The sequence below is a fragment of the Coccomyxa subellipsoidea genome, assembly GCF_000258705.1.
Source record: "Coccomyxa subellipsoidea C-169, whole genome shotgun sequence".
NCBI classification, from domain to species: domain Eukaryota; kingdom Viridiplantae; phylum Chlorophyta; class Trebouxiophyceae; family Coccomyxaceae; genus Coccomyxa; species Coccomyxa subellipsoidea.
The window spans coordinates 425,662-447,974 of NW_005178037.1; the positions used below are offsets into that span (position 1 = coordinate 425,662).

At 53.5% G+C, this 22,313-nt stretch overlaps 5 protein-coding genes across 5 annotated transcripts; 3 read left to right on the top strand and 2 right to left on the bottom strand.

Annotated features, from left to right (window-relative positions):
* The first annotated feature begins 2 nt into the window (after positions 1 to 2).
* On the top strand, positions 3 to 1,021 carry COCSUDRAFT_32902 (hypothetical protein). Its single transcript, XM_005648389.1, has 4 exons — positions 3 to 84; positions 199 to 375; positions 523 to 592; positions 704 to 1,021. Exons 2-3 carry the CDS (start codon positions 227 to 229, stop codon positions 581 to 583), a joined length of 210 nt encoding a protein of 69 aa, XP_005648446.1. The 5' UTR covers positions 3 to 84; positions 199 to 226; the 3' UTR covers positions 584 to 592; positions 704 to 1,021.
* A 670-nt stretch (positions 1,022 to 1,691) lies between these two features.
* COCSUDRAFT_14592 (shikimate 5-dehydrogenase) lies at positions 1,692 to 5,426 on the top strand (the record flags this gene model as incomplete). Its single annotated transcript, XM_005648390.1, has 9 exons — positions 1,692 to 1,894; positions 2,093 to 2,209; positions 2,450 to 2,670; positions 3,005 to 3,186; positions 3,470 to 3,646; positions 4,034 to 4,184; positions 4,466 to 4,638; positions 4,889 to 5,065; positions 5,283 to 5,426. Coding segments are annotated over 9 exons (1,545 nt in total), but the record flags the coding sequence as incomplete, so codon positions are not given.
* Positions 5,427 to 5,746: 320 nt separating this feature from the next.
* Positions 5,747 to 6,481, bottom strand: COCSUDRAFT_62434 (hypothetical protein; the record flags this gene model as incomplete). Its single annotated transcript, XM_005648391.1, has 3 exons — positions 5,747 to 5,917; positions 6,085 to 6,362; positions 6,469 to 6,481. 3 exons carry the CDS (start codon positions 6,479 to 6,481, stop codon positions 5,747 to 5,749), a joined length of 462 nt encoding a protein of 153 aa, XP_005648448.1.
* Positions 6,482 to 7,562: 1,081 nt separating this feature from the next.
* On the top strand, positions 7,563 to 11,727 carry COCSUDRAFT_36181 (beta cyclase; the record flags this gene model as incomplete). The annotated part of the gene is made up of 11 exons (XM_005648392.1): positions 7,563 to 7,662; positions 7,798 to 7,854; positions 7,977 to 8,079; positions 8,296 to 8,372; positions 8,684 to 8,850; positions 9,122 to 9,240; positions 9,554 to 9,662; positions 9,939 to 10,092; positions 10,514 to 10,691; positions 11,147 to 11,261; positions 11,533 to 11,727. The coding sequence occupies 11 exons, from the start codon at positions 7,563 to 7,565 to the stop codon at positions 11,725 to 11,727; spliced, it is 1,374 nt and encodes a 457-aa protein (XP_005648449.1).
* A 707-nt stretch (positions 11,728 to 12,434) lies between these two features.
* On the bottom strand, positions 12,435 to 18,123 carry COCSUDRAFT_41258 (hypothetical protein; the record flags this gene model as incomplete). Its single annotated transcript, XM_005648393.1, has 10 exons — positions 12,435 to 12,697; positions 12,982 to 13,092; positions 13,474 to 13,560; positions 13,708 to 13,869; positions 14,131 to 14,266; positions 14,464 to 14,783; positions 15,216 to 16,107; positions 16,162 to 16,493; positions 17,151 to 17,310; positions 17,971 to 18,123. 10 exons carry the CDS (start codon positions 18,121 to 18,123, stop codon positions 12,435 to 12,437), a joined length of 2,616 nt encoding a protein of 871 aa, XP_005648450.1.
* Positions 18,124 to 22,313: the final 4,190 nt, after the last annotated feature.

Consider the following 22,313-nt stretch of genomic DNA (forward strand, 5'->3'; position numbering starts at 1 on the left):
GTTGCACAGCATGAACGCCATGAAACAGAGTCCTACAATGGTGAACCTCCTCTTCCACTTTGATGCTTTTGCTATTTCCACCACCTGCATCCGCATTTGTTTCAGGGAAACATCTTGAATGCATGCCACATGCTCATAAGACGCGCTGAGTTCTCTCTCTGCAACAATTAGCTTGGCCACAGTGTCTACAGGCGCCACCTGTATGGCAGGGTTTGTGTCCAGGGCAATGGCGCCATTGCCTTCCAAGCTGCTGTCTTTGCCAGACGTGCTGGCCTCGCTAGTGTCATCCGAAGGGCTCCTCTGCACCTCGGCATCTGGCCGGCCAGAGGATGAGGGGGCTGCAGGTGGGGGCTTGCGCTGCTGTATTTGCCCGTGCTGCATCACAATACACGCTCAACAAGAATGCAGGGAACAGCGTATCTATGAAGAGTCAATGGAGCACATCTTGGACAGCTCTGACAGCGGTCATGAGGCATTCTCTACATTGTGCAGCCTACTTTGCGGGACGCCACATATTCGCACCTGTGAGCCACACGTGCTTCTACTGCGCGAGTGTCCTTGCCCGGACGTGAATGTGCCATGAGTTGTGGTCCTGCAGGAGTGCAATTCCCAGACAGGCTTCAATGTTTCAGGTTAAGGGTCCAGGTCAAGTGTCTGTTATCACAGCATAGCGTCTCGGATCATTTCACAAATGAAATTGTACCTAGTCACCGAGGCGATGCGTAGTCTGCATTTGAGATTTGCTACAGAGCAGGAGAATGGTCTCTGCTGCAAAAGCACATGGCGTGGCAAGTAGCCACAGAAAGCCCTCATTGGGTGGCGGCAGTATGATCAATTACCCCTCTGTATTCCTAGTCCTGCAATATGATGTTAGCAGCTACAGTATCTCTTGAAACATTCTACTTATAGATAATAAGAGGCCAGGATTGATAGGCAGCTTGCTGCTTCCTAAGTCGAGATATGCAGTGTCTCCGTCGTTTAGACAAGTGACAGCGATGCAATGACAGGAAACAGAAAACTGAAAATAGGAGCACAGACGGACCACGGACACGACGTGTTCTTGTGTTGTGCGGTTCAGCACGGCAGGGTTGGTGCCAGCAACCCTAAAGTTGATCTACTCTTCCAGTTGAATGCAAGAATTTCCAAATTAAATCCAAGAAAAATCTATGGCCAGGAATGCTGGAAATGCTAGTATCATAAGGCACGGCAACAAAGTGTCCATACAAATATTGAGTTGTCGGTTCCGACAGATCACTTTTTTTGATCATGACCTTGTGCAGCACTTCCTCTCTGTGTTCTGCGCAAGCCTCCAACACGATCCATGAAAATCGGTTAAATCAACCGTCATCATTCACATTCAGGACTTCTCCTGCGGCATTCTCAGGAAGGGTTGAACATCAGCATCGCTCCATTACGGACGCTTGCAATCGCGGACGCCTAAGCTGCATTTCGGTCTCAGCACGCAAATTAGAGGTCCCAATGAGGACTGTAAGCCGTCGCAGCAATTTGAAGGCTGCGACGCAGGAAGCTGTTGCAGTCAGCCCACCAGCTGCAACTGAGCAAGGCCTTGTTTGCACAAGGTGAAGCACCATTACACTATGCTGGGAAAATCATGCAATAATTCAACGCAGAATTTCGTTTTGCTGTCGCTGTATTCAAGCAACTGATCTCGTAAACTCCTGTGCGTTTGCAGTGTCACTGCAGACACAGTGAATGGAGCTATAGCAGAAATTAGGGAGGTTGCAGACTTTGGTGCAGACGTGGTGGAGCTGCGAATGGACTTCTTGAAGGATATAGATCTCTTCAATCCAGCAGCCTTCCTCAATCCACTTCTGGATGCATGCAATGCAGTCAGGCTGCCAGCCATCGTCACATTCAGACCCAACTGGGAAGGGTGCGCTTCCTGACATGCATTCCACTATGTCAAATGCCAGACTTTCAAGGAGAAACTTTGGAAATTATGCAGGCAAGATTGCATGGATATCGTCATTGGTGTACCCCTGCATGGAGATGCGTATTGAGGCAGTTCTGGCAGAGCGTTCAATACTTGTTCCCTCCAATCATGACTTAAAGATGTTGATAATATGCGCAGGGGACAGTACGATGGTCCTGAGCCGCTAAGGCTGGCAGTCCTGAAGTACGCAGCAGTCCTTGGGGCTCCCTATGTGGACGTTGAATACCTGGCTGCAAATTTCTTCTTCGCGAGTGAGTACATGCAGAAGCTAAATGTTGCTTTCCCATTTGCATTCACGCTGACACATTCCGGATCAGAGAGGCCCTGGCCACCCGCAATGTGCTTCTTATCGTTGCACAGTGCATGCACCTCATTGCTGCCTTTCTGCCATGCTTGACGTATGATTGAAGTCATGGAACGCATGCATGTGTCTCATTACAGCCCCCCTGGTGGCTTTATAGATATATGCATGTCTGATGGATGCATGTCAATAAGATGCATGCATGCTGGCACAGGTGAGGGGGAGGTACCGTTGACCACAAAGGTAATCCTGTCCCACCACGACTACGATGAGACACCCAGCGACGAGATCCTGGAAGCCCTGGTGAAGGAGATGTTCAAGGGTGGGGCTGACATCGCCAAGATCGCCACCACTGCACAGAGGATCGAAGACTCTGCGCGCATGCTGGCCTTGCCCGGCAAGTCCTCGGGTGAGCGTCAAACTCCTTACCTCAAAACTCATCAACTCTGCCATCGTGGAGCTTCTGCATGCTTGTATCTGTAGAACTTGTATCTGTAGAACTTGTATCTGTAGAACTTGTATCTGTAGAATTATCACGATCGATTGACTGCATTCATGTTCTGAGCAGCACATGTCAGGGCATGGAAGTCCTTTGAAGGATTTGTTCAGCGTAGGTTGTCTCAACTCACTGGATAATATTCTCCAACCTGCAGTGCATGCTCATTGCAATATCAAATCTCCATTGCGGTGCAACAACTTTTTGAAATTAGATATTCAGATTTCAAATTAAATCCGATTCCAATGCGCAGGTCCGGTGATTGCGCTCGCCATGGGCGAGAAGGGGCTGACGTCGCGAGTGCTGGCGCCCAAATTCGGCGGCTACCTGACATTTGGGGCTTTGTCTCCCGCGAAGGCCAGCGCGCCTGGGCAGCCAACTGTGACTGAGCTGCGGCAGCTGTACCGGCTGCAAAACCAAAGCAGCGCCACCAAGGTATCTCAACACACCATTGATTGCAACCGTAACTTCATATTGATATTCTGCATGTAGGATGTGCTTTATTATATGGTAGACATCTGTTGAAGTCTCAAGATCTGATGTTCATTCCAAGAGGGTGGCATGCATTGCAATCACACAGCAAGGCAGCCCTTCCTCCGCGATTTGGTGCTCGCTCGGCAGCATCCCTCTTTCTTTAAACCAAAGGCATCCAAATCTGTTGCCCGAGTAGATGCAATACTCCAGCCAGCCCTGAAGCTTGGCAAAATCCCATGCACAGGTTTTTGGCATTGTGGGCAACCCGGTCTCCCACAGCCGCAGTCCAGCGCTGCACAACGCAGCGCTGGCGGCGGCCGGCCTTGACGCGGTGTATGTACCTCTGCTGGTGGACGAGCTGCGCCCCTTCCTGGATGCCTACCCCAGCTTCAGCGGAATCAGCATCACCATCCCACACAAGGTGCTGCTCTCTTCCTTGCCCTCTGTTATTAGCAAAGGTGGGCCAAAATAGAGAATTCCCAAAAGCACCCGCTGTCCTCGACAAGAGATGGCGCTGGGCAAAGTATGAGTCCTTTGACTTGGCATGCATAGAACTGCATAAGTGTGCGCTGCTGCACAAATTGTAGCTTCATGTTGGGCTTGTAGTCACGTTGGAGGAGCTGCTGCAGCCTTGGGTTGCGTATCCAGCAGGCCCTGGTGTTAGCATGCCCCAGCAAGTGTCTTCTTGTGCAGTGGCCCCACCTGCGCCCTGGAAATATTCTCCTGAATCGACCTGCAAAGATCTGCCTCCATGAGTGACAAATCAATGGAATGCACTGCTTGTAAAATGCACTGCATTTGGGTGCAGCTGGCGGCGTTGGAGTGCGCTGACGACGCAGACCCTGTGGCGGCTCGCATCGGGGCGGCCAACACTCTCGTGCGCCAGCCTGGCGGCGGCCTCAAGGCCTACAACACCGACTGGTCTGCAGCCATATCTGCCGTCGAGGCTGCACTGGGAGGTACGCACAATTGTTGCCCCAGCCACTCTCACTGCCGTGAATTCCTACCGTCAGACTCTGTGATGTATCGAGTAGCGTTGAAGGGGTTCCGTTTGCATGCCTTGCGGTGATGCCCCTGGTGGATCCGCTGTGATCAAGACACCAGGGGTATGATAAGCAAAGAGTCGAACCTCAATCCGTCCAGCGCTTTTCCTGTAAATCAATGGAAGGTGAGAAAGAAAGGAAGTAACTCCAACTGTGTCCACAAGGGAAATGTGACGCTGATTTTTCTTGCGATGCAGGCAGCAAGGCTGGAGGGGAGTCTGCACTGAAGGGGCTACGCGTGGTTGTAGTGGGGGCTGGGGGCGCAGGGAAGGCCCTGGCTTTTGGAGCCATTGAAAGGGGTGCTGAAGTGCTTGTATGCAACAGGCAAGGCCATCCCTGCACCTTCTTGATCATACAATGGACAGACATGGTCCGATGCTCTGAAATACATACGGAAACGCACTTTTTTATCTTTGCCGCAAATGGTGACTTTTAAACGAGTCCAAGTGGCAGGGCTGAAGACATTACCAAATGCAGTCATGCCTGAGAACCCTGAAGATGAGCTTGTAGCTGCCTTGATGAGCTCACCGGCAGTGGTGAAATGACCAGTGCCCACAATTTTGTGTAGGACACGAGAGAAGGCGGAAGCTCTGGCAGAGGCGCTCGGGGCAGGGGCACAGGCAGTGGAGTACGCTGACGTGGCGGCTGGCAAGGTGGCAGGGGATGTGCTCATGAACAGCACATCCATCGGCATGCACCCCAAGGAAAACGAGACCCCCGTCAGTGCAGGGGCTCTCGGCGGCTACAAGGTGGTCTTTGATGCAGTCTACACCCCACTGGAAACACTGCTGCTCAAGGTGAGACCGAGCTTTATCTTGCCTGACAGTAATTCCTCAAGTTCTTGAAGAGTGCAAACGTTTGTCGTTGTCCTCCAGCCACTATGACAAAGAAGAGATTTGACTTCTTTCGTATAGCAAGATAGAACATTTGTGCACAGAGGGCTCAGCTCACAGTTGCAAGGTTGACAAACAGGGAATGTGAGATGGAGCTTACTGAAGTTGCCAATGATTGCAGGATGCAAAGGATCAGGGTTGCATCACTGTGAGCGGGCTGGAGATGTTTGTGGGCCAGGCAGCGGAGCAGTTTGAGCTCTTCACTGGCAAGCCTGCGCCGTTGGACTTGATGCGGCAGGCTACACTGGACAGCATAAAGAGTTGATAGCATCACCTTCTTATGCTTGCATGTGTCCCGGCATCCAGGGTCCAAGTGGTGGGTAATTTGTCGAGCAAAACGTGTATTTTTATTCTCCAGTCTGTATGGGTGACGGTCTCATCACATTGTTTTCAAGTAATGCAGTACGTATACAGCTAATTCCAACAGATGTACAGTAGATTATCAAAGCAAAAACAAGGCATTGACAACAGCCCGTCAGGTGTGACTACCTGATGGCCTATTTTTTCGTGAAACTAGAAAGGTTTCAGGGCACTCTGTTCTCTGAGATGCAAGCATGCAAGCTAGTCAGATCTGATGTGCACGAGCTACATTTGTCCCCTTCTTAATTGATCATCCAGCATGTTGGCATTGAGCTGCCCCGGAAGCTCCCTGAAGTTGTTGAAAATGCTGTAAGCACTGGCCTCCCCAGCCTTCCTCGTGCCCAGATTGCAGAATATCACCGTTACCAAAGTGACCAACACATAGATCTCCCCCACCTGCATTCATGCACATTTTCACAAGTTCATGTCAAACACAACGCACAGCACATGCCAGAAAATAATTTTAGACAGTACTGCCAGGCAAGCGATGGCGCCGCGCTCAAAAGCACTTTGATGCAACGGCAGATTGTCTGAATAGAGCCACTGCAGTTCCAGATGTGTACCTCGTATGATGAAGCTATGGGAGCTGCAGCCATCCATGCCAGGAATGCCACCCACACCCAGGGCTTGATGCTGAAGACGATGACAAGGACAACTTCAGGTAGCTTCAAGCGGTGCTGCAGAAATGCTGCAATGCGTTTGCGCAGAGGAGATGCGCTGGCTGGCAGCCTGAAGCGAGCCGGATCATTGATCGAGCCCTCGTCAAATGAGCCGGACGCAGCGCTGCTCTCCTGGATGTGCTGTGGAGGCGTCTTGGGTGCCAAGAGTGCTAGGAAACTGTCTGCAGTGCATGTCACCACAAAAATGATCAGTAATGCATCCAAGGACTGTAAACAACACCAGATTTCAAGGGTGGCACAAACGTGGTGCCCAGCATGTATCTGTACCTCCTTCCTCCATTTGGGCAGGATCACTGCTGTCCTCAAGCACCTTTCCTTTCCGCACAAGTTTCAGCCTGTCAGTCGGGAACCGTAGTTCCCTGCATATGAGTTGCCTAAGGACAGCTACCTGCGATGGTCAGACAAGGGGTCAATATATGGATCGTATAGTTCGTATATTCCACATAGTATGGAGATGACAGACACATGGTCATGCTGGCTCAGTTAATTCAACCTGAAAGGCTCAATCAACACCTGGGTGTCTGATTGCAACTCAAAGGAACGAGAGCTGCCGCCAATGACTTGCACTCGAATCGTCACTTTGGCACCCATACTGTGATCTTCACATCGACATCTCTTCTAATCTACCAGCAATCCCACTGAGATCCGAGTGCTGAACGGATTGCACCGCCAATAGGGAGCCTTCATACGCGTCCGATGATTGTAGCTCCCCAAAATAGCCCAGCACCTGTTCACCAACTTACAACTTTTCTATTGACTAAGGTACTTTGATCTCGAGAGCAATGACGCCCCACCCATCACTTGCATGGAAATGAGAGGCACGTGGATCGGCCGATGACGCATGCGATCCGGTCGTCCTCCGAGAGCAGCAGTTTGCTTCATCTCAAAATACTGCCAATCTGAAAAGCGCCTCAAACATTCTGTACACTAAATTTAATAGTGTGGGCAAGGACACGACTCCATGCCGAATGGCAGGCGGTGGTACACTGAGAATGTCAGCAAACTGTAGCCTTCCACCCTGTCACTACAAACACTCATTTGGAATGCAGAGAGAGATCCAAAACATCTCCAACGTGTTTCAAGCAAACACAAGATGCAGTCGGCCATTTTTGCACGCATCAGCTTCCAAGACTGCTAGTAACCAGCAGTCGATCACTTTCTGTTTCTCAAGCAGGAACGGCTGTCTGTCGCTTGATCTGGTGCATCGGTCATCAAAATGCAGAAGGATACAGCCCTGTCGGCATAGCAGCGTGGCAGTGCAATGTGTGCAAGCGCTTGAGCGTTCCAGTCCACAAACATCGCCTGCAGAGAGCAGCGCGCCTGAATCCTCGCAAGGGGCAGCATCAGTCGTTGCAGAAATTATGCTTCCCAGATATCATCAAAGCATTGGGAAGGTGGAGCTGGTTGTGGCCGGTGCAGGCCCATCCGGCTTGGCAGTGGCTGAGAGAGTGTCGCAAGCAGGTGCACACCACGCAGAGCCTAGTTTGTCCTTACTTGCCTGTTGATTCTCACCTGCAAATGATTCGTGCTCCTGTCAGGCTTCATATTCTCATTTTGAGGTGTCTGTTTTTACTCTTGAATATTTCTCATGTGCAGGTTACAAGGTCTGTGTGATAGACCCGTCACCCCTCGCTGCGTGGCCGAACAACTATGGTATGGACTTCTGCATCACAAAATCATCTTCACTTTGTTGGGCAATGCATACAAGCAACATTTGTCTTGTTTTAACTTTTAACTAAGAGCTATGCGCTGAGGTGGCATGCTGTGAATGGCAGGTGTCTGGGTCGATGAGTTTCGAGCAATGGGCCTTGATGACTGCTTGGATCATGTGTGGGATAGGGCAGAAGTATTCCTCGACAGCAGCCCCTCTGGTCTCAAGTAAGAAATCGATGACTTCCTGCCCAACACTGTGACAGTCAAGCTCCTTCCAAGGCCACCCATGCGATGATCATTGCATACCTCAGAGATCATGTGTCCTGATTGTTGTGTCAGTCTGATACACGTGTTGCTGGACGTACTTAGATCCTAGATCTCAAGGAACTGGAAAATATGTAATAATTTCAACACAATAATTGTTATGTTGCTTCTTTGCAGACATCTTGCGAGGCCTTATGGGCGAGTAGACAGAGCCAAGCTAAAGCGCAAGCTGCTGCAGCGGTGTGTGGCGCACGGTGAGCCCAGGACCCTGGCCTTCTATGAAAAGAGAAGCACTGGAGAGAGAATTCCACCAGGCTGCCTTGCCTTGCTGTCTGCATTTGGGTAGGCAGCAAGGGCAGGCACACTTGAGGAGGGAGGGTTGCATGCATGAGGCTTTGCTCATGCTGCATGCGTGCCATGGCATACCTTGTTGCTACTGCCCCGTTGATGGATGCAATATGGCGACTCTGCAACATCTTGAGAAGAAAATTTGAACGCGTAGTCTTGTTGATGACTTTGATGTAACGTTGGTAATATATGAAATCACATGTTGATGCTGGTCCAGGGGTGGTCTTCCAGGAGGCCAGGGTGGAGGAGGTAGTGCATGCAGATGGCAGCTCACAAATTACCTGCTCTGACGGCACCAGGATACCGGGCTGCATGGTGCTTGATGCCACCGGCCATGCGCGCAAGCTCGTGGAATATGACAAGCCCTTCAACCCAGGCTACCAGGTGATGTATCCCTGTTCCTGCATTTCGGAGAGACGTGTCCTCTTGGAGCGCCTTGTGCCTCCAGAGTTGCAGCACCAACTCGATCATTATAATTTGCTCGGTGTGTTGCCATTGCATTTAATTTGCGCGTGATGGTGGTTATGCCCGGGGGATTGCTGCGGCAAAGGCTTCCTTGGTTCAAAGTTCTGTGCCTTGCCTGGCATTGCATGCGTGCACATGATGAGAACAGTGACGGTGAAGTAGGGGCTGACAAGAGCATGTGGTTGAACAGGGGGCCTATGGAATACTGGCAGAGGTGGAGAGCCACCCATTCCCCACAGATGCAATGCTCTTCATGGACTGGAGGGACGAGCACACGGCTAGCAACCTACAAATGCAGGAGAGCAACAGGTGCATTCACCCTCCACCTGTGCTTGCCCCACCCACTACTCCTCTCCTTTTCAGCCGTTTCTGCTGCAGCCTTGTGCAGTATTGAGCACATAGAGCACTCAGTTGCAGGAGAGCACTGGTGCATGCATTTACACCTTTAATTGCCTAAGTGCTCTTAGGTTGCCTTTCATGCAGCCATGTAGATTATTGAGCAGAATGCATGTGAGCACCATTGCCACCTTCATTTGGGGCACTGGGCCTGTCATTTTTCTCATATGAATTCGAGGCACAGTGTGTGCTTGCCTCATTTTTTTGTTTGATTTGGGATCTGCAGGAAGCTGCCCACTTTCCTGTACGCGATGCCCTTCTCCAAGACGCGCATCTTCCTGGAGGAGACCTCCCTCGTGGCGCGCCCTGCAGTCCCTTTCCTGGAACTCAAACAGGTCAGCCCACCTTCATTCAAGGATGGCATCCTTTGGCCAAGCACCTCTGACAGAAAGCAGTTGGTGCACACTGATACCCTGATACGACCTCATGGCCAGGTACTTTGCCAGTAATTCTCATGGCTGCTCTCAAATCCAGGCTGCGTATTGTTTGTGGTGGATGCACTAAACAAGGCCCCTGATGACACAGATCTGATCATGGTCTTCCAGTCGACCCGTTCTGGCTTCCAGATACATTTCTGTACTGTGTGAGTCACTCTGCTGTGACACTCGCAGCGGCTGGAGGCGCGCATGGCGAAGTACGGCATCAAGATAAAGGCGATCGAGGAGGAGGAGTACTGCCTCATTCCCATGGGCGGGGTGCTGCCGCGGCTGCCGCAGCGCACCCTCGGCATTGGTGGCACAGCTGGCATGGTCCACCCCTCCACAGGTGCGCGACTCCATTCTGAAGAGTGGCACTTTGCTGCCATCGAGCTGTCCTGCAAGTGTATCTCATATTTGTGCAGTGGAGGATGGTCGGACTGTGTACATTTCACCTCCAGTGCCTTTGTGGTGGGAGCGCCTGGCCTTGCACCCTCCATAAGGCCTTTCATTGCCTCCTGTGATTTGCTGCACGGAGCACAGTATTAACAGTTAGAGACATCTTATCCGTACTCCTGCTTTTCGCATAGACAGATCATGGCGAGACATGTGTGTCCAGGGATTCGGCTCGTCGCTTCGCTGCACAATGTTTGAAGACGCGATTCACTTCTTCGGCTGCCGCACATGAACCCAAAAAATACCTGGGGTGCATGGGCAGTGCATTTCTTTGCAGTTAACAAGGATGTGAGATGTGTCGCCTGATTTGGCAGGGTACATGGTGGCGCGCATGCTGGGAGCGGCGCCTGTTCTGGCGGATGCCATTGTGGAGCAGCTGTGCGCTGCCAGCGATGCTGCTGCGCAGTCGCACCTGCCGCCCGGAGCCGTCACGGAATCCGACGCCGACCGTCTCTCTGCCGCAGTTTGGCACTCCATCTGGCCCGTGGAGAGGTGTGCTGCCTTGCCATCAATTTTCTCACAGTAGGAGGCATATTTGTTGTTGTAAATGGTGTTGTAGGACATAATTCGGCAGAGGTTTCAAAACTTCTTGTGCTGTGCGCTTGTGCTTTGCTCTGCAAAAGAGATGTCTGCAATGTGGGGTTTGGGTCGATTGATGGCTGGGCACACGTTGCAGCTGCATTGTTGCTTTGCTTTCTGGTGGGTTACGTTCGAGATGGTCACTGTGGGGCAGGGGGCAAGTACCTCGTTGCCATGAATGCCCTTGACTGATATTGCGTGCCAACTGGAGGGTGACTCATGCTGCCTCTCTTAAATTGATCACCAAGGAGGCATTAGAAGTTGAATGCCAAAGGAGGACAATCATCTCTCGGCCCTCTGCTGCACTCTACTCTGGCGGTATTCATGCAAGAAATACAAGTCACATGCGTACATGTGCGCGCGTGCAGGATCCGGCAGCGCGCCTTCTTCAGCTTTGGCATGGACGTCCTGCTGAGCCTGGACCTAACAGAGACGCGCCAGTTCTTTGCAGCCTTCTTTGCGCTCTCAGACCACCACTGGCAGGCGAGCACACCAGCTCCCACCACTTGTTTTCAGAGGATTTTGTCAAGAAGTTGTCATGGACCATGCATATTTTGCGTTACTTTGGAACCACTGCTGTACTTGGGCCAGGAGCCACACTTATTCCCTTTCACCTGAACATGTCCTGTTTAGATGTGAGTTTCTGTTTTCCAAGTTCATGCATGTAATGTTCTTGTGCTGCCTCTTTGTGAAGCCAGCATCGCTTGAATAGTGAGATTATGCCTCTGAGCCAAAGTCACTCTTGGATACTCAGGGCTTCCTGTCGGCGCGGCTGTCCTTCCTGGAGCTGATAGGCTTTGGTCTGTCGCTGTTTGCCAAGTCCAGCAACGAGGCGCGCCTGAACCTGCTTGTCAAGGGGGTGCCAGGCCTGGTCGGCATGCTGGCCGGCCTCACAGGCACCATCGGCTATGAGAAGCGGCTGCTCGGCAAAAAGGAACAGATCAGATAGTGCGCATGTGATGCCCGGCTTCTCTGGAGAGAAGGACAGATCAGACATTGCGCAAGTGAAGCACGGCCATTGTGGAAAGGAGGGCAGATCATATGGTATACTGTAAAGCAGCGATGTTCTACATGGCTGGTCAGAATGGGATAGTGTACGGGGCAGAGGCAGAGGGCCAATCTGAGCCTGGCAAGAAATGCATCTGCAAATTACCTTGGCTGCTCGGCAAGAGGGAGCAGAGAGGGAGTATTTTGCAAGGGCAGAGCAGCAATCTCTGTGTGGCAGGAAATGCAGATTATCGTGGGCCGTTGACATTGACATTACAGTATCAAGGCGGTTTGAGTCTCTAGAAGTACTATTTCGTGAATATATTCTTCACTGGCTTGTGTGAGAATATATGAGAGGGCATTTTTCCGTGATATGAGTGGCAGATTTGTGATGATGATTCTGCTGAGTTGGTCTGCTGACATAAAATCTTGTTGTCTGCTGATAACACGTCATGTGGTAGAGAATATTCTACGGACAATGGGACAATTTTGGTATTACTCTGCGCAGGTTGAATTGTCACAGCAGTCCTGTGCCATGTAAAAATGTATGATGACGGAAGCTGTGTCCAACAGTTAAGGCTAGCGCTGTGCACTTAAAGGACCAATCAGCACACTCACAAGTCTCATTCCTCTCGCTTAATCGAGTCATATTCCATTCAAAATGTGTCATCAATTTGGCGGCGATGGCAGCGGCTGTCCAGACAGCGGAAGCGCCCGGTCGCTGTTTTGAGAGCCACCATACAACAGTCCATCCAGGCTGTGACAGGTTTCAAAGTTATGGTGCGGATCCAGCATCGCCTGATTTTGCAGCCCTTGAATGCCAAGGTCTGGCAGCTGCTGCTCCTGGCTATTGCACGGCCCTATGGGGGTCAGCACCCCGGACTGTGTCATGAGCGGTGCCTGACAGCTGCCCTGCTGTGCTGAAGGCCCACCTGCCGTGCATAATACAATAGAAGGAATTATGACCTCCGAGAATGAACTCATGACATTAAAAACCAGGTGAAGACAAGTAATTTCAAGTGTAAAAGCACTCCTTAGGAGACCTGTGCACAGCTGTAATGTCTAACCCGTGCAACACAAAGACTGCTGTAGCAAGGTTCCCACCGGCATGCAACAAGTGCCATGCCTACATTGCTCCCGGCATAAACCATGAAATTCAGTACCTCTGATCACCCAATCAAAAGCAAGTATTGGGTGATAGAAAATTCCGCCACACCTAGTACTTCTGTTAGAGGTGCCCGGCGCGCCAGGCGGTGCAGCGCATCCGGCGCTGTGCCACCGGCATCCGCCGTTGCCTGCTGGAATCCAATGCCGCTGCACATGAGACCTGCATGCACACAACCTGCTATCATTATTTAACCTTGTTTGAATCTTTAAAACATGGGCTCAGTGCACTCTGCTGACGACATGTCTTCGGACCGAACACTGCAATGACCAACCCTCCGTTATATCTGTAGTATTTTGCAACAGCTTGGATCTGGCGAGTTCATCAAGGGATAGGATTATGGCAGCCTCATACTGCAGCTTGTCTGCAGGGCGCACCTTGCCTCCTGGCAGGAAAAGCGTGTAAGAATAGTAATAATACGTGTGCAACAGTACAAGGTTGAAGCTACAGAGCATGAATTTGTGAAGAGGTAGCAGCCCAAGGAGAACAAGAGGCTGCAAGCTAGGGAGGGAAGAAAGAATGTATGACAAGGCAGCGGCTCACCTGGAGTCCAGCCTGGGCTGGGCCTATCATCCAGGGACAGCACCCTCATTGTGGCATTCTGGCCTCCCAAACTTGCAGCCGGGGGGCCTGCATTTCCACAAGGAAATCTGTAAACATCTCAACTTCAACAGAGGCTCTTTTCACTACTGCCGAAACCCTTGTTTGACGGTCACATAGGTCTTCCAGAAGAAGGAGTGTGGTCAAAAAGATGAATGACAGAGGGATGTGGGGCACCTGATGCGGGTGCCGCAGAGACAGGGATGTCAGAGCTGTGGTGGGGATCCCCCGGCGCGCATCTGTCGGTGGTGTTGGGGTGGGAGAAGTGAGGGGTCGCCCAGGGGGACCGCTCTGCCGGCGTCCTCAGCAGCAGCGCTCCTGGAGTGCGGCCAAACTCCTCTGCAAGCCAATCAATTGCTCTGCGTCAGTATTTCAATACCACGCTTGTGCACCTCATAAGTCAGTGATTTTGCCACATGAATTTCCAGGCATTCACTCCTAGGGCTATTATGTGTAATGATTGGAGGTTTCTGGTGTTATCTTAGTCATCTCTTTAAAGTAGGTGCAGCTTTCTCAAGAAGTTAGCACCCCCGAACGCAGCCGATGAGGGGATTAGGCATTCCTGCCTTTGCAGAATAGGGAAGGGTAGATTGCGCGCACCCAGAGACAGGTGTGGGGGCGGCAGTGGCTGGCCACACAGCGGGTCCTGCTCCTCGGAGCTGTGCATGTGGCACATCTGCGTCTCAGCTGCCTGGCTCAGACCACGCCCTTGGCTGCATGCATCCCTCGGCGGATACTGAACAAACATGCACGCCGTCAATGAATGCATTTCTGTACTTTTAATTGATCATTGCATGAACAGGAGCAGGGCGGCTTCTGCAAAGGGAACGTTCACATTCAATTTCTGCAGGTTCTGGTGAGCAGACATAGCCTGCTGAGAAGCCACAGGCATTCACGGCATGCATAAGGAAGAGCCATACGGGCTACACATACCTGCGTCAACGGATGGCCGCACGCAAGGCTGCAGCCGTCATGCGGCTGACCCAGCAAGTCCTCTGGGCCACCGATGTCCACGTCACTGTCTCCCTCGCGTGTGATGGGACTGCTCTGTCCATCTGCACCGGCCTCTCTGTCCCCTCCATGCGCCTCAGGCTGGTCCCCTGCAACCTGCTGCCTTGAAGCTCCTTGCCCAGCGCATTCCTCCCCCTGACTGCTAAGAGCTTCCTGGCCCCCGCCGACGCGCCGCCGCTTGTTGCTCTGGCCATCCCGGCCTTCATCTGCTGCCAGGTGGCATGCTGACCTGTCGCCCTCCCCTGCCACATCAGCACCCAGCTGCGCCTGTGCCCCTCCACCCTCTGCCTGGACCTCCCTGGCCCGCTTTCCAGTTTTCATCGCTTCTGGAAGGACCCTGCTATGCCGGAGCTGGCTGCCCTGCAAGGCTGTCTGACTCACCGCGCCGGAGCCCTGCGAGCCCTGTTCATACATCTGTTACTACATGGGCATGCAGCATTGCTAACATGTAATCTTTGTATCCGTCTTTCACTGATGCAGGTACGGTACATGATGCAAGCCCATCTAAGGAAGCGTTCAATTGTGACAAACAAGCCTGGTGCATCACATCTACAGATTTCCTGTTCTTCATCAACTCTTGAGCTGTCGCGAATCTCCTACCTGTGACCTGGCAGTCTGCCAACCAGAGGACGCCTGCTTTGCAGCACAATTCTGCTCATGCGCAGATGCTGCACCAGCGGCTGCTCCCCCATTCCAGGATCCGCCTGGCACCCTCTCTGCCATGCCATCACTGCCATGGGGAGCGCTGGGTTCTTTGGCTCCGCTGCTGCTGTGGCCAGGAACGCCTGCAGACCGCTGCCGGTGCGATGCGTCGGCCGAGCTGTCTCCACCGATGGGGACATGGACACTGGAGCTCCAAGTCTGGCCGTCAGGGATCGCGAGCGCCTGCCGCTGACGTGCAATCCTGTGCAGTGCCCTGACGGCCCTGAGCCACTGCAGCCGCACTCGGTCCTCCACCCTAGCCTCGCCCGCTCTCTCGTCCCCTCCCGGCAGGCTTGGTCCTGCACCGGAGCCGTCACATGCGCGCGGGCCGGCATCGGCACAGCCGTCGTCCGGTGCCTGCGATTGCGGCTGCGAGTAAGCGGCGGCCGGGGCGTCGGGTTGGGAGCCGAGATCGGCTGGCCGGTCGCGGTTGAGGCGGGTGGGGCAAAGCGGGGACGGTTGCGAGGGGCCGCCGGCCCTTTGACAACCCATTATAAAGCTGCAGTCGCGGTTGCCAGAGCTGCCCCTGCTGTGGGCCGAGAGGGCCTGGGAGGCCGGGCTGCCGGCGGCGCTGGCGCAGCCGTCGCCGCAGCCGTCCGGCGGCCGGCGCGGCAGCGGGAGCTTGCGCTTGTTGGGCGAGTTGGAGCCCCTCTGGCTCTCCATCAGCGCGGCCGCGGCCGCCGGGCCGGCCGCAGCCGCCAGCGCGAGGAGGCGTTCCCTGTCTGCACTGCCTGGCAGGTCTCCTTGCGCAGGGCTGGCGGCGGGTCGGGTCTCCCGAGGCGTACACTCCAGCGCAGGCTGAGGCGCCCCTGTCCCGCATGCATCCTGCCCTTCTCCGCTTCCGTTATGCTGTTCCTGCTGCACCTGTGACAGAACAGCGTCCGCATTCCCTGAAGGCCGCTGACTGTCTCCTGGGACTTTGCTGCCATCTTCCCCAGCTGCTTGGGAGAGGGGTGGTTCCCGGCGGTGTTCAAGACAAGATTCTGCTCCATGCTGTGGGAGCCTTGGCTCATGGTCAGGCGGCGTTGCCTCCTCCTCGCTGTCAGGCACGACGTCCCGGCTTCGGCCGACGCGCTCCGGGGGCTGCATGCCGGGCGCGTGGCCACCGCCGGACGCCCGAGCCGGCATTGCAGGGGTGAGCTGTTCCAGAGCGCGGCTGAGGCCGCCGCCGTCCGGGAATGCAAAGGAGGTCCGCTGGTGCGCTGACGTGCTGGCTGGAGAGCGGTCGTCCGGCGCTGGATGTTGATCACCTGGGATGAGAACACAATATTTTACAATCAGTTTACAATCAGTAAAGAGGTCACTGAGATTGTGTCCATTGCGTTGCGCTGGTGACCTGCTGTAGAAGTCCCATCAAGGTCTTTGTGGTAAAGTGCCATAATGACGGAGCACACCTTGAACCGAGCGCTGGTTGCTGCGCGGCGAGCTTTTCTCAGTGGACGTGCTAGGCGCTGCGTCTCCCCTGAGTGCAAACCAAATGACAAGTAAGGTCATTGCAGAAATTCTGTCACTTTTCTAAATTGAATAAGTGGACTGTCACTGTCAAGGATTGGAGCTTTACCTCAAGATCGATCTCAGCTGCCTATTCTGCGCATCACTGAAATTCTCCTTTGCCTCCGCATCTCCAGCCGGAGTCCCCGTCAACTGCCCTTCTCCTGCTTCTGCATGGTACTCTTCGGGAGGCAGCACGTGCAGGTGCAGAGAGGCAGCAGACGCGCCCTCAGCAGAGATGATGGCCCTAACACCACCATTTGGAGTTCTTGGGCCGCCTGCCGCACTGCTGGGGTTGAGAAGTCTGTTTGACGCGGCTGGCTGCTGGCTTGACCGGCCAGTGCTCACACCAGCTTCCCAAGCGGGCAGGCCACGGCCAGGCTCGGCTTTGGAGACTGCTCCCATTGGTGGCTCACCCGCGTCCTGCTGCGAGGCTCCAATGCCGCCACTCATTCCTGGCTGCGGCCCTAAGCGAGCTCGCTTTGTTGGGCGCGACAGAGCGCCCTCCTCAGCGTACCGGGCCGCTGCATCGTTTTCATCATTTTCTCTCACACCCCTGCCGCTGCTCTGTGCTGCCTGGCTGCCACCCATGCGCATGACATCCAACTCTTGAACCCCATCCGGGCCCGCCGCAGCAGCTGCGGTGGGTTGTGAAACAGCGGGGTAGTCCCGGTTGGCTGGCTGCTGCTGCCTGGGCATGCCTCGGGCGGTGCTGACCATCTGTGTGAGGCCTGCAAGAGCGTTGGCCAGCTCCTCTGAGGAGCCGCTCTGCAGGACACCCGCTGTTGTGGCAGGCATAGCGCTGTCCGCCTCATGTGCCTGTGCTTGAAGAGTGAGCTGTCCTGCTGCTGCTGGTGCTGCTGCTCCTGCTGCAGCCTGAGAGCTCTGCTGTGCGCGTGGATCCCTGTGGTATGCTCCTTGTAGAGAGGCCCCTCTCGCCCGCTCTTGCTCTGGCGTCCTACGCTGCCCTGCAGGCATTGCTGGCAGTGAAGGACTTGACTCTGAGCTCTGCTGAAGCTGAGGCTGCAGGAGATGCCCCTCCCCGGGGGTGGGAGCTATGCTCATTGCTGCATGACGCTGCGCTGCGCTCGGCTGATGCTGCGGTGCACCATCGAGGCTGCAAGGCTGACCAGCGGCCAGATGCTGTGGAGTGGCCTGTGGCGGGGCCTCAATACCGGCAAATGCTGCCAGGACTGGGACGGGGTGGGCTGCATTTGTCGGATGAGGCAGCTGCACCGGGGTGCTGAAGCTTAGCTGGCCCGCAGGCGAGCCGGCATTGCTCCACTGGCCTGGCGACGCAAATGCCCCCAGCTGAGCCCCAGCAGCATGGGATTGCAGCAGAGCAGGTGCCTGCAGGGCTGGCGCTGACCTCTGTGTTCTGAGCCCCATATGGCCGCTGCTTTGGGCCCTGTGCGGCTGAGGTGCGCCTGTCAGTGCTGGCGGTGGTGTACCGGCAACAGGAGGTAGCGGCAAGCAGGGATCCTCGGCCAATCGTTGGAGAGCCTGCAGCATAGCATTCCCATTTAGCGGTGGAGAGATGCAAGGACGGCTTAGTAAGGAGTAAAGATGGACATAAAAGCAGAGTACGTGGCAAGAAGGCTCCTTGATTATTGAGAAATTTGGGCATGCATGGCAATAATAAAGGATGGACCTCAATGAAAGGCGGGAAGCGGCGCAGCCCACAAGTGCTGGCGATTGCCTTTGCTCGCTCTGCCAGCATGCCCTCACACCATGCAAGGAGCACCTTGTCTTTCACCTGAAATGACAAGGCATCGCTTCATATTCTGTACACAGGAGTAGCTGCCAATGCTGTAGATTACAGACGCAAATCACATACCATGGTTGACATGCAGAATTGTAATTTTTTGTTCTTCTGGGAGTCTTACCAGGCTTTGACAGCCAGGGTGGCCGGATATTTCCCTCGCAATGCTGACGTTAAGGTTTATGTGAGTGTGCAGGGCATCCGAGGTCTGCTGTAGGTCTCTTTGACACTCCAGCAGACTGCAGTACAGCAGCTGGAGGTCCCGATCATTGCTGCGAAGTGCGTGCGCCATCAGGGGTATGGCAGAGAGCAAGTCTGCATCCTGGGTCTGGATGAGCTCTTCCCAAGTTCTCTGCGTGAAATCACGAGATTGTGAAATTTGTCTGCCTTGACAAATTGACATATAAGGCGAAGGATGGACAGAACAAGAAGCGTGCATTGTGCCAACGTGAACAGGGATGGGTCCAGCCTTAGGTCCCCAAACAGGGCAGGTGGGAGCATACCACAGCTAAATTGCCGTGACGTGTCCAGTAGAGGCGCAATGACAACAAAATAGCATCCAACCTCTCACCAAATCTACCCAACTGCAACACTGCTGCCACCTGTGAACGCATCAAAAGTCTGGAACAGTCAACAACAAACGTCACATACAGATATCAAGAAGCAGAAAGGAACGTAAAGACAGGCGTACGTACCTCGATGCTGTTCTTGGTCCGACTTGCCAGGAAGATCTCAGGCATCTTTAGTGCTGTTCTGGCCATCGCAAGCAGTGCCGTTTGGTGGCCCCCTCACCCTCCTCTTCTGCAAATTCTCAAATTATTGGCATTCTGACTCAGAGTGAGCCCGTTGCGGGACATGAATTGGGGAATCGCTTCCGACATGGACACTTCGTGCTGGCCGTGCTGTGCCTTCCAAGGATGACTCACCCCCTGACTTCGATTCTCGCTGCACTTTCTCGTCTACTCGTCAATTTCTCGTCTACGCATGCTCTCTCTTGGTTACATCAATGATAATAGTTCACAGTGCATGATAAGACCAGCAATCGATATGAACATCACAGCTTTTGAACATGTCCAAGGGCATCCTTGCTGTGCAAGGGAAACATGCCCACGCTGAGACTGAGAAATTCATTCAATTCTTCTGATGTGGAAGATCATTCGATTTTTTGCGGCTTATTTGCTCTGATAGTAAGAGACAGATCCATTTTCAAGTTGTGTGGGACTGCCATCAGCTTTCTATAGAATAAGATGGAAGTATCAAACGACGAGAAGGCTGAGCATCTCAGGAAACTGCTATTCGCTGCTGAGCGGCTTGAAGAAGCTGGAGATCTTGTAAAGAGCCAGGTGAGCTTACGGCGCTGCAGGCTATGAGAAAAAATCTCTCCTTGGGTGCATGGACTTCAGAGTGATCCCCTTCGTTCTTCTGTCATGTGAATATGTTGTGACGAATCTGTTTTATACACAGAGATCCTGGCTGGAGCTCTCGCTCTTTCTGGTTGCCGAGTGCCAGGCAGATGCAGCGGCTGTCTTTCACACGCAAAGGCTGCGCCAGCAAACTCTGCTTGCTCTGCAGAGGCTGCAGAACAGCCCTGAACTGCTGGCCCAGAGGTATGCACACTGCCTCTTGCTCCATGTGAGCCAGAAAATCAGCCTTCTGCACTTGCAACTGATCTTGCATCTTTGTGTCTCTTGTCCAAGGGATGAGGATTTCGCACAGAGTCTTGCCGCTGCTAATCTCCCAGAGAGTTTCAAATTCGACAGCCAGGTGTGCTGCGAGCTCTGCTCATTACTGTATGTGCACTCATGCATAGAGTATAGCTCCCACTCCAGAGACAGAAGTGGCTTGCTGTGTGGTCTGCTGATGACCTGACTGTACACAGGGGGATGCAACATTCACAGACTTTCTGGAAGAGCCCTTCAAGAGCATATTGGCGTTCAAGCCAAAAGCAATAGCAGCGCCTATTACAAAGCCCAGTGTGCCTCGCACCGCAGAGAAACCACCACTAAATTCCACAGCATCTGGTGCTGCATGTAATGCGCGGGTAAGGCCCCATTTTCTCATGTGCACCATTCCTTTCATCCAGCTTCACCTGACCTTCAAAAGTTCGCCTTCTAAGCGTGTAGGAAGGTAAATGTGGGCCGTGTGTTCGTTAGCTGTTCACCAGTCCAGGGTCTGTTTTGAGCCATGTGTAGGCAGTGCGCTGGAAATCCCTCTGCATTAAGGGCATCTTTTCTGTGGCCAGAGTTGCCAGAAAGATGTCGGTCCAAGTGGCAGGGCGGACACTCCCACGTCATGCCCAGCCTCGACGGCACTGATAGACCTCACGGATGCGCCTTCATCACCCGCCAACAACAGGAAACGAGACGCGTTCGGCAAACTGAAGAACAACGGTCAGCCTGCCAGCTTGCTTCATTTCTAGTGGTTCATTTTCAGTGGTGCAAGTAGCTCACGTATCAATGAGGTCTTCATGGCCAGTCATGCATGGTGAGGTCCATCTTAAGAGCATGAAACACATCAAGTGCGACTTGTTTCGCTGCAGACAAATGGTCGAAGCCGCCGCCGACGCAGCAGAGGAACCGCAGGCGCGCAGTGGCGGTGCCGTCGCAGAATGCAGAGAACATGGAGAGCGACTCCCAGGAACTCAGCGCTCCAGAGGACGCCCCGGAGCAGGTACATCTCCATAATTATTATCATGAATGCAGCATGTTACTTGCTTTATTCCCCAGTCTCGCACAGCTCTCCTCCTGCCTTAAAAACGAAAACAAGAGAATATCTAAGGTCAGGAAGGATTGATGCTCTGCTGGTCTCTGAGCGGCGAATGTTTGAGCAGGCCACAAAGCCGGACTGCGGGTTTCAGACAGCGCGGACAGCGTATGCACTCGAGCTGCGCAAGAGCGGGCGGCAGCCGCCGCTGCAGCCGCGCGAAGCTGCCGGGGCACAGCGCCGCGGGGCCGGGGGTGTGAAGGAGAGCGACTTTAGCTCCGGGTGCATGTTCCCGGAGGGCCAGGGGGCGTTCAACCGGGCGGCCGCCCCGCGGCAGGGCATGCTTCGCAGCCGGGACAGCGGCGTCAAACGCATGGACACAAGTAAACGCTGTACTTGTAGCATTGCTGTCTGTGCAGTGGATTGTGCGGCGGTCAGGAATTGAGAGTCATGCCTTGCTGCAAGGTCTTGAATTTGACTTGAATGGTGCTGACGCCCTTTGTCTGTGTTTATGTGATTCTTTTCCTCCTATGGTAGAAGGATGATGTGCAGGCGTCTTTGTCTTCTTCTAGTTGCTGTGCCTAAAAGGAAAATCTCACAATAGAGGCACCTTAATGCATTCACTAATGAGTGACCACCTGAGAAACCTCGTGGAGCAGTGAGAATGGCGAACAACTTTGGTCCAGATGTGATACGGTATGTCGGTGTTCAATGAAAACTGAGATTGGAATGGACATGTAGGTGGGAGCAATGTGAGGGGAGCCTTCGTCCCGCCCTTTGTGAAGAAGGCCATGGACGGGCCAGGGAACACTGAGGCTGAGGGCCCTCTGTCTGCAAGGACCCTGCAGATGCTTGGAGGTACTCTTTCCAGCCCTGCACCTGTGCACGTGCTTTTAGTGCACCTATCATGATATGAGGCCGCGAGTCATCTTAATAGATTGCAAAGCGGCATTAGAGGAGCTGTCCCTGGGAAGACAGAGGAACCCCAGTTTAGCTGCCACCAATAGTCATCTGGATTGTGTGAGATACGCCCCAGAACACAAGCTGCCCCTGGCGTTAAGAACATTTGCAATGCAGCTGCAAGTACATGTGCCAAGCTATATTTCACTCATTG